The 27245-nt window shown below is 38.2% G+C and overlaps 1 protein-coding gene across 12 annotated transcripts in view; it reads right to left on the reverse strand.

Annotated features, from left to right (window-relative positions):
* Nucleotides 1-27243, reverse strand: part of PBRM1 (polybromo 1) — a 64732-nt gene extending 37489 nt beyond the window's left edge. For 3 of the 12 annotated variants that reach the window (XM_075096341.1, XM_075096338.1, XM_075096331.1), the window contains exons 1-13: nt 27107-27243; nt 24355-24477; nt 23171-23326; nt 22328-22425; nt 21602-21749; nt 18681-18824; nt 17866-17982; nt 17229-17297; nt 16355-16453; nt 15099-15184; nt 12408-12506; nt 10889-10980; nt 7137-7353 (exon numbers count right to left, since the gene is read on the reverse strand). In XM_075096341.1, the coding sequence (XP_074952442.1) occupies nt 7137-7353; nt 10889-10980; nt 12408-12506; nt 15099-15184; nt 16355-16453; nt 17229-17297; nt 17866-17982; nt 18681-18824; nt 21602-21749; nt 22328-22425; nt 23171-23326; nt 24355-24393 (1364 nt within the window). In that variant the 5' untranslated portion in view covers nt 24394-24477; nt 27107-27243. Of the gene's footprint in view, nt 1-7136; nt 7354-10888; nt 10981-12407; nt 12507-15098; nt 15185-16354; nt 16454-17228; nt 17298-17865; nt 17983-18680; nt 18825-21601; nt 21750-22327; nt 22426-23170; nt 23327-24354; nt 24478-27106 lie in introns of those variants that run through there. The other 9 variants (XM_075096343.1, XM_075096339.1, XM_075096334.1 and 6 more) reach the window with 7 other exon arrangements.
* Between the last annotated feature and the right edge of the window lie 2 nt (nt 27244-27245).

The raw sequence follows: 27245 nt of genomic DNA on the forward strand, positions 1-27245 counted from the left end.
AGAAAAGTAAAAAACAATTTTGGAAAAATACCCTGAAGGTAAGATGTGGAGAAAAGTACTTGTTGCCATTTTCATTTAAAATGAACCATTTTATGTTCATGTACCTTTAAGACGTTAAGACATCAGTATCTTGCCAACCTTTCTGCATTATTTTTTAGATTGTTGGAATAGAAAGGCTTAAAAACCCTGCATTAAAAAAAACCTCATATTTACCAGAACCATCAAAAGCGAGTTTCAATTTTTTTCAAAACAATTATTTGAGAACATTCTAATTTGTCACAGCACATAGGGTAATTAATTAGGTGTGTGTAAACAAGCAGTAATTTCCTTGTTTACTGATGTTATTACAAATGTTTATAAAATAGATTTGAACTTTCAACGGATTAATGAAAACAAAAATGTCTAAAGGCAATTCTGCATCTCAGAAAAAGTATCCAAATCAGCTGAACTACTTAAGATAAGAGCATTAAAAAAAAAATAAATTCAAAAAGCAAGTCCTGTGTAGAAATCAATTACGGAGCAGCATTGGAGAGAAACGCTGACCAACAGACTTTTTTCTCCCCTTGGATGCAGATGGCATCAGCATAATTTGTTTCCAAGTGACAATTCATACTGACAAATTTGCAGAAGTAGGCTGTAAGGATCTAAAAGTGAAGACTAGGACAACTGCCTTAGATCTGAATATTAAATTCTTAAATCACTGCTTTTTACTGATAAACACAACTGCTCAAGGACAAAGAATCCTGCTTCACAAATCATAACCACCAAGCTGGGATAAAGTCCTCTCAAGATCTATTCTGCAGTAAGCAAGTGTGCATGCAACATTCCTGCTTTTCAACTCTTGGCTCAAATTTTGCTTAAATATTAGTAGCATGTAGTTTATAAACACTCTTGGGCAACTGTGGCATGTTTGCTTTCTTTCAGAGAACTAAAACAAGCTTGGAGAGACTAAACAGCAGAAAGAAAAAACACTGTGAAAGTTTCTAGCCTTCCAATTAATTCAATAAGAGTCACAGAATTGCAAGCTCATATTTTGATCACTCCTGCACGAGGTCTGGGTTCAGCATTCTGAAATAACGCAAAGGGCTATATCTAAATTGAAGCATCACTTCTTCAGTTCAAATTGCTTTTCCCTACTATCACTTTGTACTACTCCTCTTTATTTGGAGTTGTTCTATACCCAACTTAAAACTGCATTAATGTCAGCATATGGGGAAGCAAGAAGAGAAAAGCAATGCCCTGAAAGAATCACTGGCAGTCTAGGATTACACTGACTAGAAAACTCAACATCAATGACCATCCTCCTGAGACAGTAAAGCCAATAGACTACTCTATATGCTTATCACATATAAGTTCAGAATCTATGAAGTAACACTGTCAGCACGATACTATAAACTAAATTTACTTATTAGAAACATATCTTGTTCCTGCTCTATCAAATTCTGTATGGGTAGGCGCCAGTTTTATGAAACTGAGAAAAGGGGGAATTTGTCATATCCTCTGAAGCAGAACAAGTTCAAAGAAAGCTGTAGGCAGAACAAGCAAGGAGGTAGTGTTTCCTAGGGAATATATCCTGCATGCAACTATTCTCTTTTTACAAAAAGAGAATTCTAAATTGGTCCTGTACAATTTCATGATATGGTAAAAGAAACTGGTGACTCTTCGTACCAGCAGATGCCAAGCCACCTGACAGAAACAAATCCAGGATTTGCTTTACCTCTCCTCCCAGAAACAGGGAGGTAGGTCATGCAGACCCCAGAACACCATGATCACATGCTGCATCTAAACATATACCGCTTATTCTGCATAGCCCTGGTATCCTGCACTAGCTTAATTTGTGTGCATTTAGGCAGTGACCTACACACATTACAATGCACAAGTCTAATCCTGACACACCAAAAAGCAGAAAAAACATATGAGGTTGCCTTAAATATATCATTCTATGTGCACTGATCCTCTGCTCTCTCGTGACCCTGTAGAAACAAAATCTTTAAGCTGATGGAGAAGGTGAGGACCCCAGTAGCTCGCAAGTGAAAAAAAGCAGCTTGATTATACCTTCCTCCTTTAAATCTTAACCTAGAGCCAGAAAACAAAATGGAACCATTGCCTTCAAAAAGGAAGGATGAGCTGTCATCCAAACTATCTTATCAGGAAATAGAATCTTGCTTCTATCAGTATTTGTTTATCCACAACCAAATAAGCAAGGTGCAGCCCATGTGATTTTAAGCAAACAACCTACATTTACAGTTGAATTCATGGAAGGCCTGACAACAGAAGTAAAAATCAAGACTTAACCCATATGGTTTGGAAAGATAGACAACTTCCAACCACACATATGAAGAATGAAAAATGCGCAGGCATAAAAGTAATCCTGGTCTACCTCTTCAATGCACTTATTGCCAGCAAATGATAGGATGATTAATTAAGAAGGTTATTCATAAAAGTACTTTGAACAGAATTAATTATACTCAAACTCAGCAGAACTCAAGTGTCATGCCTTTTCCGGATTTACGGTATGAAATGCAGTTTCACAATAAATTAAAAAAAAAAATCTCACCAGTCTTGGAAGGAAAGAATTTTAAACATCAATTTATTTTGCAGAGTAAGGCTAAAACTAACCAAATCCATGGCTCTATTCAACATCAAGTCACTGCCAACATACTACAAACTAAACTTTATACACCAGAAACCAAGAGAAATTTCTATGAAATGATTGATGGTGATACAGTTGTACCTGAAAGCAGGAGTAAAACTTGGGAAGAATAATCTTTTAAACCCAATGACCTTTGCAAAACGAGGAAGAAACAGTTTAAAAGGTGGGTTACAGTTTCATAAGGCCACTAAGCCCAAAACAACACTGGCATGACATTTAATTTGGTCAAAATCAGAATAGCAATTAAAAAAAAAAAACAACATACAGCAGACACTCAACTCCCTAAAAAGTCTACTGGAAACTCATCAACCCTTCCAGGCACAACGTCTGAGGCAACTGAAGAGCAGTGAGATACTCTCTCCACAGAATCAAAAGATCTGTCTTATTAGCGCCACACTATGCCTAAAAAACTCCAAGGGAAAAAAATTATCCAAACACATGGCTAAATGCAGTTATCATGTAACTTCTTTTCTCCTGTTCTGAAATTGTGAAGTCCAGAGGCTAGTCCAGCCTCTTTGGGGAAAAATAAACCAATGTAACAAAGAATGCATGCAATAAAGGCGTTTGATAAATTGAGGAATGAAACAACCTTTTTATGAAGTATGTCTAGAACCTTGTTTGCTTGAACCTGTGATTTTATAAAGGCCATACATACAATATGCACTGAAAATACTTGCTAAGGTAGGAAAACTGGTTATACCTACAGAAGATTAAAACTGTACAACATTCAACAAATATTAAACTATATTAAGTGAAAAAAGGAATGAAAGAACTGCTAAGTCTCAGATAAAGTGAAGATTTACAAGGTGTTCTAAATATTACAGACACATAATTTTCTCTGCAGATAATATTTTCCCAGTTGGCTCATTCATAAATTAAGCAAACTGTAACAGTGACATACTATTTTTCCAAAGTCGATGTAATAATAAAATGTTACTGTAAAATTTTTTAATTAAGAACTTAATTTGTATTGGGCTTAAGATAATATTAAGAAAAAAATTCTCTATAAACTACTCAGGCTTTAAACTGGACAGCAGTCTCCATTATTTCAAGATAAGTTCCACTCCGTATTACTAGAAGCGGTTAAGTTATAAGGCAAAATATGTTTGACTAGATCATATTTACTGTAAGTTCAACTCAAATAATTAATAATTAATCCAAAGGCAACAGGAGCCACCACAAATTTCACAGTTTCAAGGGAACCTCAACACACCCCAGTGCAGTGACGTGTAACCTTTAGATTCCCATGTCGCAGACAATTGTTCAACAGGATGCATGTTCATAAGAAAAATGTATTTCAAAACCTCAAATAGTAGATATCACACAAAACCAACCGTGTTTTACACTAGATCCACACACTTTTTAAAATCTCAACTACAATCCCAGACACTAAGGCACTAATCTAAGACACTAAGGCATGCCAAAGAAGATACCAATTTCAGTGCCTGCACACCTACATTGGCCTCACATGTGCATTAGGAGAGAACATCTGCCAGGGGATTCCCTGACCCACTTGCCTGAGGGATTACACTTACTAGCGCTGTAAAATTTAGTAAGGAACACAATTCTTGTAAGCATGCCAGGATCTAGCACTTACCATACCTTACTAAGTACCAGGTAACTGAATGCATTCTGCTGCATTATTTCCCAACTATTCCTCCAGTCATTTATAATTACAGAATGACTTTTTACCAGCAATGTTATATTTGCAGAATAACCTCCATTTTTTGTGGCACTTTCACCACACCTCAAACTCACAGCCTTTACAGCATCATGCCTTTCTTTTCAACTAGGCTATTCTTGTTCTACAGCTCTGAATTTTGTCCTGTTTGAGGCACGGGGCGGGTGTCTCATCAGTGGGTGTATGAACACCTGGTGGGAGGGAGTGAAGAGGGAGCCAGACTCATCTCAGCTGTGCCTAATGACATGGCAAGAGGTAATGGGAACAAATTGAAATTTCATCTGAACAGAAGCAAAAAAAAGAAATTATTATTTTTTTTACTGTGAGGGTCATCAGACACTGGCACTAGTTGCCCAGGGAGGCTGTGGAGGCTCTGTCTGTGGAGATATTCAAAAGCCAACTGGATATAGTCCTGGGCAACCAGCTCTGGGTGACCCTGCTTGAGCCAGGGGTTGGACTGGATGTTCTCCCTTCCAACCTCAGCTATCCTATGTTCTGTAAAGAGCAAGTCAGGAGGAAACTAGCAGAAAACCAAACCCATCAGCAGGATTACCTCCCACATCCAGGAACAGCTCAGGATCAGCACTCAGCTCAAATGACTTAGGTTCATAATATTCATAAACTGATTGAGAGGCTGGGATAGGTATAAAGTACATCTCATTAAAACAAAACATAACCATACTCTCCCTCTAGAAATCATATATTATTTTGTAAGAATTTTCCTGCATTTAACATACACAAATTCCTGAAATATATGACTAGCTCTAAAATTTGCAATGCCCACACATTTCACAGTTCACTCTGCCAGATAGACTTGGTAGCCAGGTGCCAAAGCAAAACACATGAGACAGGAATGCCGGGCTTTACCCAACACCTTCAACTTTCCACTAGGACAATTAACTCTTCTGTCCCCATTTGTGAACAGAAGATATTCTCTTTGTAGGTAAATCTCAAAAAAAAAAAAAGAAAAAAAAAAAAAGAAACCCAAACCAAAACACCCACAAAAAACCCTGAAACCCACGTTCACAAAAAAAACCCCCACAAAACAAAAACACCATACCAACAAACCCCCCACAATAAAAAGCAGACCTCTACCTCAAATGAGTGGCAGTTTTGAATACCTAAAGACACATTTGTAGTACCAGTAAAACCAGGCTAGCTTCATTTTTTCTTAAAGCAGAACAATGAAGTGCACATATGCATGACTTCAAGGCTTTTTCGGTGTAGTAAGAAGTTGAGATTATGTGGTAATTTAAAGAACAGTTGAATTTCACAATTTGCTAAACGAAGCTGGACTATTGTAATACTGTACTTGTGAGCTACAAATATTATTTCTAAAAAGACTGTCCCTTTTTATTTTCTAAGCTCTCAAGCACTAAGTAAATTCTTTTTCTACAGCTCTTCATACATTTGTGTGCAATTTCTGCACTGCTTACATAGCCAGATGCAACCTGCCTACACTGTAAGGAAAGCAGAAACACAGCTGCTTCTCTGTGGCAAATTATTTGTCCTATGACTGATATCAAGTATCTTTTCAATTGAAAGTCTTTCCCAATTAAATTTGTTTATACTTAATTTGTCTGAATATACCAAAGAGTATTGGCTCAAAATGCTCCCTGACAACTACCAATGATTTTTCTCAATTTCACTTTTTTTTTTTCTCCTATCAAGTACATTTTGTGCTTTGTTCAAGACAAGACACTTTCTTTGCCAAGCCAACAGCTGTACTAAGACATAAGAAAAAAAATGCCTCAAAGCCACTGACAGATACATAACCAGTGTGGCAGCTCCATACTTGTTCCCCAGCACATACAAAACACCCTCTGACAGGCGTTTTTCTACCAAAAAAAAAAAAAAAAAAAAAAAAAAAAGAGCGCTTTGTTACCTTCTGATTTAACAAAGGCACTGCTTATTTAATAATGAAACCAAGTCTAGAAGATCATATTATGGTATAACTAAAATTTACAGACCTATGGACCTATGTATTAGAGTGGATTACAAAACACATGAACAGTGTTAGGGTCCAGTCCTCACTCACTAATGCTGGAGGACGAGCATCCTGCTGGCAGGGACTGGAGCCCCAGGTGCCACCGGGCAGGAGGCCAGGGCCACTTGAGGCTGGTCAGTCCCATTAAGGTATATTAATGCACTCAGGACTCTAACATATATCCATCATATGAGCTTAGCTTGCACTGCTAAAGAAAGATTTTGCTCGCTTCTTTTTTCTCAGGTTTTTAATGCAATTACTGCACTCTGGCAGTTGATGAAACTTTCATGGCTCACAGATGATTTATAAATGGTGTACTGCTTTGGTACTTCAGTCCAGACTAGCTACATCATGAATGGAAATAATTATTCTCCACAGTTATACCATGACCTAGACTAAAGGAATGTAATTGCAACAACTTTCTACAATCCACATTGCTGAAGACTATTAATTTAAAAAACATGGCAGTAAGGGTTAACCAAACCATCAGGGTCAAAGAAAGAGAATAATGGGGGGTTCTGCAGAAGCCATCATCTCTGCTGCCCACCTAGCCTTCAGAATTATTGATATGGCAACATTTCAGGCACATTACAAATGAAACTCCATGGAAAACAAACCCAACAGCAGCCATCTATAAGAGATAATCAAAAGACTGATGCAGACTGACTTGAAACAAGAAGGGATCAAATATAAAGGAAAGATGGTACTGCACTGCATTAGGTATTGACAACTTGATCACAAGATAGGATTTCTGGAAAGAAAAAAAACCCTGGAATAGTTTCCCACTAGATGTAGTTTGCATTCTGTTTTCTTACCTGATCTGCTGCAGTGAAATAGGTGCCTTAATTTGCTGATAATAATCAGGATACTTTTTCTTGGAGGGCAAGTGGAAAAAGGGTTCAGATATTAGCTGGCCCTGATTATTTCGGCAACTTCTAACTGTGTCATAAAGCTGATAAAGAGGATTAGAAGTGTCCATAAAGGAAGTAATGCTCTCTGCTTCAGATTCTCCTTCTTCATAACGAGCAGCAGCTGCACAGAGAGAAAGGAAAAATGGAAAACTCATCAGGACAACTCAGAGTGGGTTTTTTGGTTGACTTTTCAAATGGAAAAAACCAGAAGAAAAGGTAGTCCCTCAAATGGTGGGTGTTCAGCCACACTCTGGCAGTCAGATTCATGCCTCAGAAAAGGACATCACAACTATATCTTGTAAGCCTCAAGGTGACCAAAAAAAGGTACTTTATCTAGGCATTGCAATTTCTCTTATCAGATGAGACTTCAGTTCTGTCACTGGTAATACACCCTTACCACTTACAAGTGCTGAGAAGTGTTCATATATGAGACTACATGACAGGACTATTCAACCACACACTACCTATAAAGCAGTTATGTCCTTATTTACCCAGACTATTAACACGAGTACCTGTGCCAAAGACATTTGGATATTGAACTACTGCCGTTCTGCTATCTGACAAGAGCTCACTACAAGAATACAAATTGACAAACCATGTCTGGAACTTTCAAAGGTGCCTAGCCAGTTAAGGAAAATGGCCAAATTAAAAAATAATTTTTGCATATATATATAGATCAAAAAGGTGACTTCAAAACTTCTATAATCCTTTAGACCATATTAATCACAGCTCAATTAAAAAAATCATGAAGTTTAGCAGAAAACACTGACACTACAGCCTGAAGGTTCACCTCTAATATATGCAGCAAAATGAAAGAGAAATATTTTAGAATTATTATGTAATTAGCATAAACACCTCATAATGAAGTATTTAAAATTTTGTAGCAAACTTTTCTAGTTATCTATATAAAGCTTGTATTATGCCTCATGAGCTAAAGAGATCCTATGAAGAACTAACATTTACTGCAGAAAAAATTAGGTGAAACATTACATGAGCAACAGAAACATAAATGGAATTAAAGCATGCTGGTAGTGGAAATACAGGATGGGAAGCAATAAGTGTGTTACTGATAAATGTGGAAGGGTTGGCCAAACGGTGTAATTTACACCTCGCAGACAGGCATAACACAAAATCTGTGTGATTTTGCACATACTAGAGCTAAATTATTCACCCTTTCCCCCCCTCTTATGAGTTACAGTTTGAAGGAAAGCTTGGCAAATGAGACACTGGGTAATTCAGTTGTACAAAAGACAGTTCTCTAACACTCATGCCAAGTTTCCAGCTGGCATTTTCATTATTGCTCAGTGGAGGCTGGCAACGTTTCAAGCTTTCTACCCGAGTTCAGTAAAGGCATATTGAAATGATGACAAAGGCAGGGGACGGTCTGACTGCATAACAACACAGTACTATCATTTTTTTCTCTGCAGTCTGACATTGCTGATCTATGTAAGTGTATGACGTATGAGATCTGCCAGACAAGTTAGATGTAAGCTGAAGCACAAGCAGGTGCCAGTAGATGCACACACACATTATGAAGACACAATTCTCCAAAGTCACTCAAAATTATCCTAATTACATATCTGTAAGCCAATCAGCATCACTTAATGGCCTAGAATCCACTACACAGCAGCCTTCAAAACAGGAGTTAGAATATCTCAGTCAGAAACAAAAGATTGGATGCACCACTATGTTTTCCTGTACCTAACATATCAAACTGAACATGGAGATAAATGCTAACAGCTAAGAGAATGCTATCAGGTAAATTAAGTCTCCAAAATAGACTATGCAGCAGAAGACTGTCTTTGGTTTTGTTTACTCAAACAGATCAGTTCTGAGTGCTCCATCAAAAAGCAAGAAACAATAGAAAAAGCAGAACAACTTGTTTTCATGAAAGAGAAAAGAATAAGAAACTAGTCAAGTATATTACTGTGTTCTGACACGTGGCAGCCAGCAACAAAGTGGTTCAATACCCTAAATAAGAAATGTACTCCCTTTGTATTGAAAGTAGAACACACGGCATCCCCTAAAAATAAAATCTAAGTAGTTTAAACAGGCACTAAGAGGAAAGTGTTTATGTAATATTACAATACAGCTATAAACATTTGCATTATGATGTGTAGGTTCATTGAAAGTGATGTGTCAAACATTATATATTCTTACATATTCAGAAAGTGATACTGTTCTCCTAATATGAAACCCATTACCTTAAGAACTGAAGAAGAATGTATTATTCAGATCAGAAGACAGAAAAATCTGTATTTTGCTATGGAGCAAATAATCTAATGCAAGACTGCAGATTCTTTAACATGCGGAAGCACCAGGTTCCCTATCCCCACCAAGCACAGGCTGGCAGTGGAGAGTAACAGTCAGTCATTTCCCTTTCATGCAGCTGTTACCACAACAACAGTTAGCAGATGGGGGGGGGAACAAACCACCAAATGCAGTAAACCATAACCACAAAATATATGCCATTCAACAGTCCCAAACAAAATGTATTTCCTGCTGTTCATTCCATATCATAGTGACTGTTTCCTTCATTAGAAGGAAAGGGCAGCTTCATAATGGAGTGATGTTAAATTGACTTCACTGCAAAAGGAGGAAGCCATTTAATGTCCAACTGGAACTGAGCTTCATTTTCAGATATAAAGGCATGTATCATATACATATAGTCGTATTCAATGATGAGGCAGAAAAAGAGCAGAGAAAGAGGAGAGTATCTGAATATATACAAAAGAAAACTAGTCTTTACTCAGTAAGTGGTTACCAGGTGTGAAAATAATGCCTGAAAAATATAGTGAAGAGATGCATCATTTCACATCAATACTGAAATAATGTAAACAAAAAATTAAAACAACTGTATATGTACAAAAAAAGCGTGGAAACCTGCTCTGAGATGAATGCAAGGAAGTTACTGAGAATGTAACTATCAAGACAGGCTAAGTTAGAAGACAACCTATAACAATTTATGACCAATACTGAAACATCTGATATAAGCCTATATGCCATCATATATGCATTATAACATAATGTTAAAGCATGCTTATTATGAAACTAAGGATGCTGCACAGAGGCATGCCTTTTTATGTGCTTTTGTTTTAACATAAAACTTCATGCAAGATTTCATGACTGCTAGGTTAGACAAGATATTTCTAAATTAAGTTCTAATATTTATCTATCCTTATACCTCATATAAATTACCTTCACCTTAAAAAAAGTCAAATCTGACAGGTACTTAGAAGACCCAATGGCACAAGAGAGCAAGAGAGAAGAAGCCAGTGTGAGATTTCTCTCAAACAATTGCAGCATTGTAAATCTCTTCTTCTGCAAGGAGCACCCAATGTCTTCTCCAGCGTCTCCTCTTGTGTTTCATATCAGAAGGACTAAAAACAAGCAACAGTTTCCTAAAGCTTGGATTAGTACACCTGGAAACACACACATGCTTGCATGTTGTGAATTTAGTAAGTTTGGCCTACCCTATCTTACCAGCTGTATATTTAGAGGAAACAGGGATTGGATTTTACAGAATTACATGCTGAGCTTGGAAACACTGCAATATATTTTTGTAATAAAGATACTTGAATGTATCGGGAGCTCTACAGTTTTGCTTATTTAAAACATTTATTAAATAAACCGAGACACTGCATTTCAGTTCCTACCAGCCAAAGCTGCATCCTCATCACTTTCTGATCCATACTGCAATGCCATAGTTATTGCTGATAAACGATCCCCTTGGGCTGACCTTTTGTTACTATAAAAAAGAAAAAAATATACAAAATTAAAATGAGAAAAAATCATGCTAACCATTAACAGCCACCCAGCATGTGTAAGTAACCAAGTGAAGTTCATGACTGTTGCCTACGCTATCAGGAATACAGACATGACTATGCAGAAAAGACTAGAGCCCTTAACGAGAGAAACTGATAGTGACCCATGAGTCTGCCTCTATTTTAAGAGGCAGTCCATCAAACCAAAAAACCAGACACACAATCCGAAAGCTAGAGCTCAAGCTGTCTTCTGTCCTATTTTGAATACTTGAACATTTGAATTATTGAGAGAGAAGGGGAATGATAACAAGTCCCTCCCGATTAATAACTTTGTCATTTGATCCTGTTTTATAGGGATTTGTCTACATGGAGGAATTCAGCATGCTGTAAGCTCTATATGCTATCTTCCCTCATTCCCTCATCCCCACTTTAGGCATTTTAGCACACAAAGCACCTGTATGTGAAGCAGCTTCCTCTACTTTCTAGGTGGAATAAATCAGCATCCATGCTGGCTATGGTCTCACAAAAGACTCTTTCCGCATCCCTCTCTTCCTCCCTTTTGTTCCAAACTTGGGGCACAGCATTTCACACCTACACTGTAGGCTATGCCTGACAATCTGCTTTTTTTACTAGGTCAGCTCTTTAGGCACCTCCAGCAACAGGCTCAACCTTGCCCTGTAGCAGCGAACTGAAGACTGGGAAAATGGAGATTGGTTGTTTAAAATGACACCAACTCTGTACAAATGCTCAATACCCTAAAGCTACTGTGTTAAACCATGGTTTCAGAGTATACAATGCAGGGAATTAGTCAGGAGTAGTACTGATTCAAAACAGTAACCCACAGACTGTAGACATGAGACTTCTGCTAGGTACCAAAAAATCTCAACTGATGCCTGAAAGAACAAACCAGAAAGCCTCCAGTAATCCAGTCTACTCAGCAAGTTTGCTATAAATGCATCCCAAATGCAATACTTTCTTTTTACAGGCTTCACTGGTTTCCATCGTCCATCTCTTAATTGTTTAGTCCTCTTATTATTTTAGTTTCCAAATATAATTTTTCTAGGTTTACAACACATTTCCATGTTATTTTTCACCTGTTTTGTAATGAAGCTTAACATATTGCTCTTCAGAACATTTCTAAGGAAATAATTGCATACACAATGTTTCATGACAGGTGTTTTGAAATCTTAAATATAAAATCAAACATGAAAGAGTAATTATGGTGAACTAACTTATTTAATAATATTTAATAGATATTTGACTGAAATATATTTGAATCTGAAATATTGAAGAGCACTCTCAACTAAAAAAATAAAACAACAACAAATAAAACCAAACCCCAAAATTTTAAATTTTAGTATTTCCGTATGATGACGACCCAGTTTTTCCTCCAAGTCCACAATTTACTTACCGATAATATTTGTTAGATGAATTTCTCTCATCACCAACACTGCCTTTACCCTGTGAGGAAGGACCTGTCAGCTTGGAAGCAGTCAAATTTGATGGAGTCCTTAAGGCAGAAGGGACAAGCCAAGGAAAGGGTAAAAAAAGAGGCCCACCTTAGACCCAAGAAAGGATGCAGCAAGGATAAAGCTTTTTACAGAATTACTTTGACAGAGCAGCCAAAAGGTTCAGAGACAGATATAAAATGTTTTAAAGCTAAAAGTAAAGTTAAAACTAAGATACATTTAGTGCCCCAGCATTAATATCGATTTTGTTTATAAAGTCAGAGGAAGGTAACATTTAGATTGAGGATTAATAGCTATGCACACAGCTCAGCCTACAATAGCAGTGGAAGCAGCCAACAAAATGTTCCTTAGCATCCAGATAAAGCTAATCATACAGATCCAATTATATTTTATCAATACGTAACAAAAATCACCGTCAAGTTGCTTGACAGTGCATATTTTCAAGCAACTTTGTCACTTTATTTAAGGGAGGACAGTTAAATGCACCAACAAAGAGCAATTTAGTATGACAAAAGATACAATGAACTCTGAGAAAGAAAAGCATGATTTCTTACACAGAGACAAACAAACATGCCTGTAGAACTTAAGTTAGTAGTTTTATGATGAATTTGAGCCTGATCCATCAGTGACAAAGAAAAACAGATGTAAATTCAGATGAAAAATATAGTAAATTAAATTAACTTATGGCAGTATTTTACCAGAATCATCAATAGGTAAAGGAGATCCCCCTTTGAGAAAATTAAGCAGTTAGGAATTTAAATAAAAAGTAATGATTCTGTGATGCAGATTTAGCAGAAAGAAACAAAAAAAGGAATAACAGTTTGATAAAAAAAGCAACCAGTGAAATGCAGAACAGCAGGTGAAAGGCTTGGTTTTCATGCTACTTTTCTCTCACCCCAAATTTTTTTGCTTTCAGCCCAATATAATTGTAGCCTGCTTCAGGCATTAGAAATATTTTTCCTTTTTGCCAAGTTAGGGAAACAAAGAAGGGAGTTACCAATTATTCTGACATTCCACATACTTCAGGATTTGCAGGTCTATTGAGAACATCTAGAATAAGGTAGCTGAGAAGTGGAAATGGGTTGGCAGTGCAAGAGAGGAATTCAGCTAACAAATATCAGTGTGATTTATCTGTCATCCCTTCTTATGCAAACAGCTTTATTTTGAAGAGAAACAGTTAAGCCTCAAAATTAAACATGACACACACTTGTGACATCCTGAGGTTCACCAATGGCCAATGCAGTGACAAAAATAAAATCACTACTGAAATAGAAAACCTCTATGCCTATATGTAATTCTAGTTATTGGAAAGCAAACATATATGTACATTCAGTGCCTGTAGAATCAAGGTCTTCTGGCACTATACATACTTTTAAGAGGGAAAATTATTTAAAATGTGTGTCAGGAATTACTCCCTAAGAATATTTCTGCTTTTATATTTTTATATGCTCCAACAACGATTCACCCAAACATGGGAAGCTTGCTAATGCTGAACAAATGAACCAGAAAAACCACTACATACATTGAATGTCTCCTATCACCAAATAGTGAAAATCAACCAGGTAACTTCCATTTCTTTCACACATAATAATTCTAGACAGTACTTTTAACACTGACACCATCTACATATTTTTCAGACAACAAAAAAATTTAAACTGCCTTTCAGTAAAGTAAGGGAGTGCTAGTGTTCTCAGTTGTACCATCCAAACCTTTGCAGGAAAGGCCAGCAGTTATCTTCCAGCATCAAATACCAGTAAACAGCTCAAATACATAAAGAGAGCCGACACCTTGTAAAGAGTTTGCTAACTCCTTGGATGACTTGCAAGACATTGCTCTCTTTTCTTTTTTTTTTTTTTTAGGTAAATTACATGGCTCATACTGGCAAATACTATCTAAACCTACTTTTAAGTGTTACTCATAAGTAAAAAGTTTATATGAGAATAAAATTAATTGCATTTCAGGTAAGAAAATCTAAAATGACTGCATCACTTCTCTGTACAACATGGATTTTCACAGGAAGAAAACACTGTTTCCTAAATAAAAGCATTCTGTGAAACACACAGAGCTATCAACAGCATTTTATACCTGTCCACTCCAGACCAAATCTGTTTGATAAGTCCAGATTTTCAGTGTCCTGAGCCTCTTTTCATAGCTAGAAATATGTTTTCAAACAAGAATTTATATAATGTGGACTTCCCACTAAGTATCTATTTTCTGATGTCTTCTTGTTCCTGTGTTTCTGCTCCTACCTAATTAGCTGTAAACTCCTGTTTCAGCTCCAAAAAAAGTTCAAGAATATCCAGCATTTTTGTAAAGCAAAGCACAAAGCAGCACCTTGCTCTTCAGTATTCCTTTTCTTTCTTAACTTGAAAACATGTATGGTAGAAGTTCTCCATAGTCTAAGTTATAAACTACCCACTGACACTATTTTTCACAATCAAGAATAACAAATATTTCACCACAGAAGTATTTCAATAAGAAGTTTCCTTCCAAAAACTATTGTACAGTTCATAGCTTCTAGAACAACAATAAAGCAAGTTTTCAAGCAATTATTTCCCATTATATTCTCCACAGCAAAGTTAAGGGAATGTCTATAGAGATTTTTATTACAAAAAGAACTCAATTTGCAGTACCTGATTCGGAGACTTGACTTGGCCAACTCACTGTGTTCAATTTCAGCCTTTTTCATATTAAATATTTTTTTAATCGCATTTGCATCCTGTCAATTAAAAGAATTTTTTTGTTTAATGTTGAAAATTAAGAATGTGGTATGTCAGGTCTATCTATCTAAAAATCTAAAAAAAATTTTAAAGAGAGGAGTTTTTACACTCAGATATAACATAATTCTGCATCAGAAATGAAGCATAAAACCAAGTCTGCCAGAAATACACCCACAGTGGCCGGTAACAACTGAATAGCTGAGTAGCTTTGAGCTCATTTTTTCTCATATTCTTTAAAAAAAAAATAAAATTTCCACAATTCGCAAACATACACGAATACCACTTCAAACTAGACAGGCAAATGAGTTTCTGTGCCTTTGCAATCAGAGTTACCACCATTACTGAGCTTTACAACACTTGCTCTATCTCATTCTACACCCACGGACTCGACACTCAGAGTAACAGTTCGTGAAACAGAGATTACAAGTTTTGAGTGAGGTTACAAGTGTGAGCAACGTCAGTAGGAACTGAACCGACAATCCAATCAGAAGTGCAACTGGCGAAGTCCAAGAACCACTTAATAATGTTTTACATATATGAGGTCTCACATTACAAAGCCCTTAAAAATCAGGCACACAAAGGAATAATTTACCACAGAAATTCTCTTACTTCCAGAGTACATGGAATCAGCAATGCGATAATTTGTACACAAAATGCTGGTGAACTAAGTATGAAAAATATAGGAGGTGCAAAAATATGTCACAAAAATATGGCTAAAAGGAAGAGGATCTTCAAAAACTATGCAAAGAAGGCATAACTTCAGTTTTCAGGCTGATGATGAAAACCATAAACAGTTCCTGCAATCTGGAAAGAGATAACAACTGAGTACTACCACTATCTCTTGAACCTGTAGTTTCAGACATTTCAACTTCAGTCACAGCTACAGGGACCCTCCATTCCTCCGAAGAAGTCCTATAACTCATATCACAATGTAAAATTTAATTGTAATGTTGGTTTTTTTTTTGTCTTGAGGTATATGACTGTTTCCATACATCCCAGTTATACTAAAAGCAATATAAAAAAGGAAAAGCCACTAATAGCTATTTTTTAAAAAAATGCAAACAGAGTCTTCAGGGCTGTATGTTGAAGATTCATTTAAGGATCAATCAGCACAGAAAGTAGTAAAGAGAATCTGAATTCGAATCGCACTATGAACAACTGAAACTAACCTTGAATACTTGTGATCCAGGCTCATTGTAGGTTTTGGCATTCTTTGCCAGAAGATCGATATCCTTGGCCATTGCATGAATGCTTTTATAAGTTCCATTCTATACAACAAAAACCAGAACTGGTTAAAGTGGCCACCTTCAGACAGCATGAGAACTAAGTAAATAGTGAAAAGCAAAGGGAATTCATATAGAATAAAAGAACATTTATAGAAAAACAAGAACATGTTTATAAAGAGAACAGGCAAGTATCTGGAGAAAAGTCATCGAAAAAGTAACAAAAGTGCTAAGTCTTTATAGTGCTTACAAATGCTAAGTAAAAGATTGAAAAAATACTTATTACATTAGATTATTTTAATGTTGCAGGGTTCTGACAAAACATTATTTTACCTTTATTCTCTAGTTCAATTAGTCTATGTGCTATCCCTCACTATTACACAAAATGCTGGAATTACAGAACAATATTTCAAATTACTGGAGAAGTAGGATGAAAAATGCATCAGTACAAAACATCTGTGTACAGCACTAGAACAAAAGTAGGTGATGATAATGCATGACCAAGCTTCAATACCTCAATGTTTTACATTAGCAGTACTTGCCAAGGAACAAATTCAAACCATTAAACATCAAGGAACCCAGGATATTCAAGGCTCAATGCCATCACTCTACAGTTTACAATGCTTGATCTTCAAATCAGCTAGTTCTGCAGCATTAACCCAGGACAGAACATTAAATCAGCACAGCATTCAGATTTTTAAGTAGCAGGGGAAAAACACATTGCCTTTCCTACCACCATAAACTTCAGCTCCTAACAATTTTAGAATGCTGACTGTTAAACAAGTCTATACTATGGCACATTAATATGTTCATACTGTACCTGTATCCTTTGGGCAATAGTTTTAAGATCTATGGGCTCCTTTATTATTGCATAATAATCTGGATATTGCTGGAAAACAAAAAATAATTTACATATTACTATGAACAGTCAGAAAGCTATTGTTCTAATAGTTCATAGAATGAGCTATTAGATGAATTGCGGAAAAAACAGTGCAAGCGTCATAAATGTAACACTAGGATTCAGTTTGGGTGAGGCAAATCATAAGGCAGATACAAGGAATTATAATTCATCAATAAACTGCCATAAAGGAACAGTTCTGCCTGAAAGCCAAATACGTGGTCTTCAGAGTATTTATTTTGCTGGTTAAAATTGTTACACCACACCCTGAAACAGAACAGTGAAATCAGATGTATTTAAAAAGGTTAAAAACTCTGCACCAAAAACCCCCAATTAACTAAACTGGCAGAACAGGGCACGCCCCAATCTGCAATGAAGGGCTGGGAACAAGTGGGTAGGAGCAAAGGGAAGGAAGCTCTAAAAACAGCTGGAGTTTGCCACTGAGGAGACAGTAACAAAAGAACTGCATCCCAGGTGTGCCCATCATAGTGTATAACATCAGTTATATAAATTCCAGGTTTCCAACTTAGAACACAACCAATATTATTAAAATACTCACCACTTTAGAAGGAAGTTTCTGAAACAGTTCACTTATGAGACGTCCTGATGGGTTTGTGGCAACAGCTACAGCTTCAAGAAGCTGTTCAAGAATTTCCTTCAGGTAACCTGGAGATGACTAATATAAAAAATGAAATCAGAAGAAGTTTTAACAGCAGCCACAGTGGAGTGCTTCAAGTTGCACTCAAATATACAAATTTACTTTTCAAGGACAGAAAAAAATCACCTTTAAAACATGGATGCAACTTTTGAAAACAACATTGTTTATGCATTTAGGTAAAGCACATGAGAAAACTCTAATTTCACATTTACACTGCAGACTGTCAGACATATATTACATATTGTGAGAACAGACTTGGTTGTCAACGTTAATGAAAACATGCATCCCAACATCACAAAAACCAGACGAGACCAAGCTTCCTGTCATTGTATCTGGCTTCTCGAACACTCCAGGAACAGCTGCACTAACTGAATGGAACACATGTTGGAAAATAATGTCACTAGACATGAAGCTTGCTCACATCAAACTTCAATGTTGGCATGATATCAAGCACACATCATATTAGTTTCAACTAAACCAGAGACATGTTTTATCCATATAAGAAAATCTCATAACTCTTTTTGGCTAGGCGAAAGTAAAACACACATGCAATGCTGTGAAATTAATAACTAAGAAGAGAAATACCTTTTGGGGCATAATTTAACTATGAAAAGACTTAATGCTTTTTCACATACGGAGGCCAATCTCCCTCTCAGAGTCAGCTGACATACACAGCCATGGCTTCCTCCAGCTGCAGCTGTCATGCTCACACTTACTAATTCAGAATTTGCGCCTTGATTGTCATGTCCTTCCTCATCTTCGTCTTCCTCTTCAGCGTCACCTTTTTGAACAAATTCATTTTTTGTGCGCAAATACAACTCCCATAATTTGCAGGCAGCTTTATATTCAGGTGAATCAGGCTGCAAAAACAAATCAAACATTCTACTCAAAGTTCCGATCGTTCTTATCTGAAGGTAATTTAGAAATTATTAGTCAAAAAGGTATTAAATGCATTAAATAAGTAATAGAAACACTGGAAAATTCCTGCTTCAGTTGTTCTTACACAGAGATGTTAAGAATAACAATAAGCACTAGAAAACATTACCTCTGTCACTCCAAAGCATCTAAGTCTTTCAGAAAACGTAGCAATTAGATTATTTGGGTTAAGGCTTGGACAAGCCTCTTAAATGAATCTGGAGAAATCATTAGGTTTTCTTGCAGCATAAAACTACTGGTATTTAAAATAGACTAAATATCAATATGCCAGAAATGTGACTTAAGCCAATACTGCTGCCATTGTGCAGCACTTGAAAATTAATTTCTATGGGAGAAGAGTGCCAGTAAATGTGCCAATATCTTTGAAAGCACTGCAATGATTTACACTCTTCCATAACTCAGTATTAACTGTAAAATTCTAAAGAACTTGACACCACGCTACTACCTGGGTACACGTGTAGGTATAGCTTTTGGAAGAGCTAGAAGCATTAGTCAGCAAATTAAGTTTTGTAAATACTGAGCTGGTAGTGGCAGACAAGCATGTGCCTATTAATATTACTACTTAAGAACATTACCCAGAAAAAAGACTGCTTTTCCACTCTGCCATATTTTTCTTTCCCTTTCCTCTGTCATTTAACCTCTATTTCAGGTATGTCACCTTATTACTGCTGATTACGCTCTTCTTCACTCCCTCAACCTCTGACAGCTTGTAACGCAAATGAGAAACCAACATGAGAACTGTTCTTAAGCTTACCTTATTAGGCTTCAGTATGCTCAAGACATTAGACCAGGTGTTAATCACAAGAAACAGATTTAGAGAGTACTCTGTTCCACTAGTCCGTTTCCTTCTATGCTAATGCAAGATGCTCAGAAGTGCCAGACTTGAACCAAAATACTAAAAAAACCCAAAAGATTTCCATCCTAATCTAGCATTGCCAATAAAACACCTGCTGCAATGAAGACCTTGACAATGAATCGGCCATCCCTGTTTTATATGCATCATTGGAATTGCTGTGGGTAAGTTAAAAGATGAAAAAAGAAGAGGTTATGCTTGTGTGCCATACCTTCAACTCACAACTCCATATTTCTCTGGAAATGTCAACATTCCTTCATCCTAGAATGATAGCTACCTATTTCTATTCTACATGCAAGATTTTTACGATATCAGCATAATTTTGAGTCCACTATTATGTCGGCAAAGGCAGCAACATTTTACAAAACTCTAATCATTCTTTCCTGCCATCAAGGCCTCCTCCCTCATTTAGAAACCATGAACTAGCCAACATCAACGGGCAAGTGCCTTGCAAAACTTCAGGAGTACATAATAAATTTGGATATCTTTATACATTTTCTACTGTAACTAGAATGTGCAAATGCATTAATCCATAAATCTGATTGTAGCTTTTTGAAAAACACACACAAATGTAAACAGAACAAACATTACTTTTCTTAATGTCACCTGGTTAAACTGGTTAGGTTATTCAGAAAGCAGTCATTTGGATCAACTCCAAAGATATATGAAAGGTAACATTAACAGTTATCATCTCAGTCACTACATACAGTTACACTGCTTAATGAAAGGCTATGTTAAATACATAAAAAAGTTTAATCCAACTTTTTTCCATAATCCATACAGCAACTGTTACAAAACCATGTTGTGGTTCATACCCAGTCAGCAACTATATACCACACAGCTGCTCGCTAACTCCCCCCACCCCTGTGGGATGGGGAAGAGAATCGGAAGGACCAAAGTAAGAAAAACTCACGGGTTGAGATACTCACCACCCAACGACCGACACTGTTGGCCTCCCAGCCACGATTGCCTCCCCCCCGGCCAACTCCCCCCAGTTAACATACTGGGCATGACATCACATGATATGGAATATCCCTTTGGCCAGTTTGAATCTGCTGTCTTAGCTGTGCCCCCTCCCCTCCCAGCTTCTTGTGCACCCAGAAGAGCATGGGAAGCTAGAAATGTCCTTGAGTAGTACAAGCACTACCCAGCAACAACCAAAACATCGGTGTGTTATCAGCATTGTTTTCATACTAAGTCCAAAGCACAGCACTATGCCAGCTGCAGTGAAGAAAATTAACTCTATCCCAGCTAAAACCATGACAAACCATTAACATCTGAAATAAAACATGTACCCAGCTTGAGGAAATGAACGTGGGGGTTGCACCCTTGATGAAATACATCATCACATACACTCACAATCTATCATCACTGATCATGATAAGCAACGTGCCCTTTTTCATATTCTTAAGTGGCCAGTGGAAGAAAAAGATTCAACAGTCCTACTAAATGTTTCCTGTTATTTATAAACTCTTCCTTTTGGGAAGAAAATACTTTTTTTCTCTATTTCAAACAGTCACACAGCGTGTGTTATAAAATGGGAAGGCTTTGATAATATTTTTCTTAGTCTACATCTCTATTCTTTCTTTCTGTCTCATTTGGAAAACTACATGAAGACCATGCCCACATTATTTTATAGTTTTCCACAGAAAATTTGCTGTAGTAGGACATTTTACAAAGAGACGGTCAACATTATGGAAATATATCCAAATAACTGCAATGTGTGCTGTTCTCTTATGAACAATAAAGGCTAAAATGAAAAGGTTTTTTTGCCAAACGAAGGAAGAACTTGAACATATCTATACTGCTTTTAAAATGAATTTGAGCCCTTCTATGTATTTTCCTCACCTTATAGTAAGCCTTCGCGTTGTTAAAGAGAAGCTGAAAATCAGCAGTCAGCACATTCACATCATCATATTCTTCCATCTTTAGCTTTTGTTGGATTTTCATTAAATCAATTGGCTGAGAAACCACTTCATAATAATCTGGCTGATTTCTGTTGCAACGACAAAAACAGGCATTAACATTCCAAGCAGTAAAACCAAAACCACAGCACTAACGTTTGTACGTGTCTATGACTAAATAAACCAAAGAAAGTTCCAAAACATTTTTGTCACAGGTAAAAGATCTGGACAGTGGTCTATTTGTAGTCTTACTTTATTACACGTTCTGTTACCATCCTCAATTTCTGAGTCTAAGATAAAATTCAGTCTCTTACTTTACCTACTGCATTTTCAAGGGTCACTTCTATTAATCTTGCCAAGATGTGCCCTTAGTATTACGTTCCACCACTTACGTGGAATATTTTATAGTCAAAGACATAGCTGTTTTAGGCAGGTGTCACAAGAAACATTTTAAATTAATCTGTGTATCCTTTTTTGACTGAAAAAGGGCACCAATGCTGGCATGTCTCATTGAATAATTACATCAAATACTTGGATAAAACACTGGTGGGAAACTATGACAAATTTAGCTTAAATTTTTCACAACTATTAATGCTGAAGTACTCCTCAATATCCACTTACTCCTTCATTAAATCTCAGGTTCAAGGCTTAACCAGAACCATGATCTTACCTTCGCTTCGGAGCCCTAATGAAAAGCTCACAAAGGAGCCTGCCCTGTTCATCTTTGTAATCTCTGATGGTGTTGTAAAGTTCATGGCATACAGCAATCTAAAATGCAAGAACAATAAAGTAAAGGAAAAGGAGAAAATTTTAAGGAAGTAACAAATCAAAGCCTGCTTACAATGGGAAAGACAAGCTGTCAGTCCACAACATGCTCTAAAGCAGAGGTGTGAAGAAATTGATGGATCTCATACATTAGAACAATACCTGACAAATATGCCAGGTACTGCAGAATTTTAATTAATTTTTCTGCACATAGGTAGCTTTCTTTCCTTGCTAATTCCAAGTGAAACACCCAAAATGTAAATTAATTCAGTACAATTTTCTCCAAGTTACAGACATCTAAAACAACAACAGGGATTCTTCTGCCCTGCAATTAATTAAAATTAGGCTATTAACTCAAAGGTATAACAGAGGCATTGTACACTTCAGCAATCACTGCCTGTGCCATTCCCCACTTATGTGTGTCTGCATTTGCTATTCAGACACAGCTCTCAACTTCTGCATGTTATGATGTCAGGTCCTTCTCCAACATCCTTCCATCTGCTAAGATCATCAGAAAAAAAAGAAAAGCAGCAAAAGGAAAATGGGAAAAAGAAAGATGAAACTGGGGACACAAGAACAAGCCAAAGCTGAATGAGATCCTAAACAAAGCTTAGCCAAGGCAGCAACAGATTCAGGGCCAGTGTATATGTACTACATACGATCATCCATTTTACAATCCAGCAATTCCCAGACAGGGATACGGTATCCCCAAGAAAAAAAAACTTGTGCAAAATAAGAAGGTACTAACAGGATCTACAGTTGGGAGATTGGAAAGTCTCCTCCTCTTTCTGCTTGGGCCTGGTATATTCGTAGAATGGTGGCTGTCATCAAAGTCTCCTCCACTGACACTGCTGGAAGGCGAGGTAGCTCTTCGCCTCTTGGAACCCATGGAATCCAACTTCTTCTATAATAAAGAGACATGTTCTTAAACTCATGGCATTGCATCCAAACTCTCTGGTAAGAGCTAACTAAGAAGCTAACAATGCATTAAGGTGAGCTACACACATTTGTTATACACTACAGTTCAGTTAAGCCATATATCTAAACACCAGCTTTTTGAAAATCAGCAGGAGAAAAGGGAAATCAAAGTGGTCCTACAGTTTTATAGTCACTGATGACAGCAGCGTCAGAAAGCCTAGGGCTCACAGTGACGAAGATTAATTTAGCAGCTCTTACATTCTCAAACGATGTACATTTTGATACCTCATCTGATGCATGATAACTAAGCAAGAAAGGGAAGAACTGTACAGAGACAAGTGCTAAGTTCTGGTATAAAAGCATGTCGTTCTATGCCAAACCCAAAAAAAACCCAAAACCAACCCCCCAAACAAACAAAAAGCAAAACCACAAACAGAATAAATTATGAACTAAAATTCAAACAGCTACTGAATACCTTGTCTTAGATTCAAGCCAAAAAAAGGTCTGGACCGTTGTGTGACCTACCACTCCCATTTTATGTGTAGGATGAATGGCTCGATCATCAAGTAGTAGAAAAAGCCACCTCCTTTTTTGACCATAGTTTTCAATTTTTCAAGACAGTGACAAATGAATAACCACCATGCAACAACTACGGTGATTTACAGAACAAGTTGTTGGCTCTTTCCCAACTTCTAGTGACAGCATCATAAAAATATCTTTATTTGTAGCTGTCTCAAAGGCTGAAGACTGAATAGATCCACCTGTCCCAGCCTATACCTGTTTTCCAACCAAATTAAGGAATTTCTTCTAGGAAGCACTCAGTTGATTTACAAGGTATGGCAGCACAGCATCACTGCGGTAGTGCATTTATGTTAGAGGCAGAATTAATTTCAACCACACAAATGAGATTAATAAGGCAGGAATAATTAGCAGTTAGGATAAAGAAAAGCAAAAGCCTAAGGCAGAGAAACGGAGAGAATGGTGCACATACAATCAATAATTTACCAGATTTACCAGAGTACAACCAGCACCTCGAAAAGCCAGTCTCCTCATAGTGTCTGATGGCCAAGTACAGATACTGGGAGAAGGTAACACTCTAAGAGTAGCAAATCAGCAATGGTGTTAGTACAGTCAAAACTGGAAGACAAGAAAAAGGAAAGAAGGGGGGAAGAATTGAGAGTAGATATAGATAGATTATTAAATATTAATAATACAGATAATTAAAGAATAAAATCAAAGAATAAATTGAATAATCACAGCGACAGAAAAAAGCAGGAAACAGAAGGTAACTTTTTTTAGCCCAGCAGAAACTCTACAAAGTAATTTTTTACATAGAATGCTAGACATTTCTGTCATTTTTACAGGAAAACCACATTTCTCTAATGTTACAGATTTCACAGCTACTTGCAAGAGAATGATTCATCAAGCAGAGCAGAGAGTAAACATAAGCAATATCTGACCTGAGAGTAAAAAACAGAAAGCAGTAAAACTTGCAGAATGTGACGTAATACAGTGCTTGTATCAACAAGAAAATAATTTTTAAGGTCAATGAACATTTAGTGGACTCTCTAGTGATGATGCACCGCCACCAGTCTTCAGAGTGGATTTTTATCCTCATAAGTAAGCAACATTAAGGATCCAGCCAACAGGTTCACTAAAGATACACCTGTTCCAATTTCTAAGCTGTCTCCCATCTTGGGTTTTGGGTTTGTTTTTTTTTGTTGGTTTTGGTGGTGGTGGTGGTTTTTTGGTTTGTTTGTTTTGTTTTTCTCTCTCTCCAGAAATTCCACGCGAAATGTACAGAACCATTTTATGGCAAAACAATTGCTTCTATTTAGTTCATAAAACTACTGTCTTCAATAAAATCCCAGAGATTGTTTACCTGTTCTGTATTCTGGACATTTTCATAACACACATACAGAGATTCTTTGTGCTTTATTAGCAGGCAATTCATCTCAGGAACGGACAACCAGCCTGTTGCTTTTGGCACTGCCTCCAACTTTTATCTGAGAGCTACAGTGTCAAATGGCTAACACCAAGCGCGTGCTGATGGGGAGGCTGCTAGAAAACAAATTCTTGGTTGTGAAGGAAAAGGCATGAGGGACTACTGGAATGAATCATGCTGGTTCACCCAAGTACTCAAAAGTACATTAGTCCAATCCTATCCTGAAATAAAGATTTGGGGAACCCCCAACCAGCAGCTGCCTGCAAACAGCATATAGGCTTCTCCACATCTGTTATCTGAGGCACGTGCGCTGCGGCTCTCAGCCATATGCAGACACTACTGGACATTTGTATGATCAAGACACCTAGCCATTCTGTACACAGCCTCCAAAAACATTTTTCTCCTTTAATAACTGAGGAAGGTGCAAAACACATACCACAGCCTGAAAAACACTGTGAGTACTCAGTGAGAGAACTGCTTACATAGAACTCCTACCAAATTTAAGGCTCCAAAATGCAAGCTTCCTTCTAGACCTCCATGCTCATAAACACAGATAATCCTACTATGCACAGAAATGTATTCTCTTTCATTCAAGAACACATCTCCTAGCCTTTCTTCTGCAACGTAGCTTCTAGCTCACAAGACTCTCAATAGTTGCACCAGGAATCTCCAATGCTACACACAAGCCACCTCCTGAGCAACAGAAGCTTGGGCGTCTTCTTAACAATTGCTCACATTAGTTATGTGACATTTTAATGGGCATAGACATCTCTATAAGAAACACTTTAACCATTACCAATACACAGGTATACTATACAATATATACACAATGGGTGGAAGATTGACTCTCCTGAAAGCTGTACTACTGATCACCACAAGTATTACCCCGTCTAACCTCACTAAATGAGCAGTTTTTATGTGCATTTGAGATAACACACTTAAACTAAGGAGGTTCTGGCACAGGATTATCTTCTGCCTCCAAGTAAAGGTAAAAGCTGATAGATACCATGGAAAGTATTTTATCAAGATCTCCCACGTTTCAACACAAATACTCAATAAATCATGGTAAATTTAGCAAATGGAACAAGGGAGGGAAACGCAGCCGGAATTTCCCCCCATTACCGACCACGCTGAAACCAGCTGCAGCGTAGGAAAAGAGGGGCGGCAGCGACCAGACACTAGAAAAGGACAAAGTTGGTGAAGAAGCGAGGGGCACAGCACATCGACCGTTTTATCCACGCTGGGACAAGAAACAAAGAGACAAAACCCGTAACTCCCCGCGCCCGGCTCGCACCCTGCCCGGTTCGTGAGGCGCTGGTGTTGGCCGGAGGTTTGGAGAAGACAAAGACAGACACCTTTCCGGGCCCCATCCCGTGCCCTCACGGCCTGACACAACGATGTCCCCTCCCGGCCCCGCTGCCTCCAACAGCGAGCTGGACACGCTCCGCTCCGGAGGCCCCGGGAGCCCTAGGCCTCCCGCCCACCGCACGGCCGCTGTCACCGCTGCGGGCTCGGCCCGGTGACGGGCGACACGGCGGGGTGAGCCAAGGGGGGACTCCAGGGCCGGCAGGGTTGGGACGCCGACACCGAGGGGGCCGCGGCAGGGCCAGGGCCGCTGCCGCCAGCAGAGACGGAGACGGAGGAGGTGACAGGAGAAGGCGGCGGGGCGCGGCGCCCCCGGGCCCGCCGCGGGGCCCGCCGCGGCGGAACTGCTGCGCGGCCGGGCGGCGCTGCCTCCCCGCGGCGGCCACACAAAGGGAAGCAGCGGCCTCCTGGCTTCAGCCCGCCGCTGTCCCGCCCGCGCGACCCCGCGCTGCTCACCCAGCCAGCTCCGCTCCGCCTCCGACAGCCGCGGCCGCACTCGCCCTCCACCGCCCGCCCCGCCACCGCTGCCGCTGCGCCGGTGCCGCCGCCGCTCCGTACCGCCGAGCCCGCCGCTGCCGCAAAGCCCGCCCGGCCG

The sequence above is a fragment of the Phalacrocorax aristotelis genome, chromosome 6 (genome assembly GCF_949628215.1).
Source record: "Phalacrocorax aristotelis chromosome 6, bGulAri2.1, whole genome shotgun sequence".
NCBI classification, from domain to species: Eukaryota; Metazoa; Chordata; class Aves; order Suliformes; family Phalacrocoracidae; genus Phalacrocorax; species Phalacrocorax aristotelis.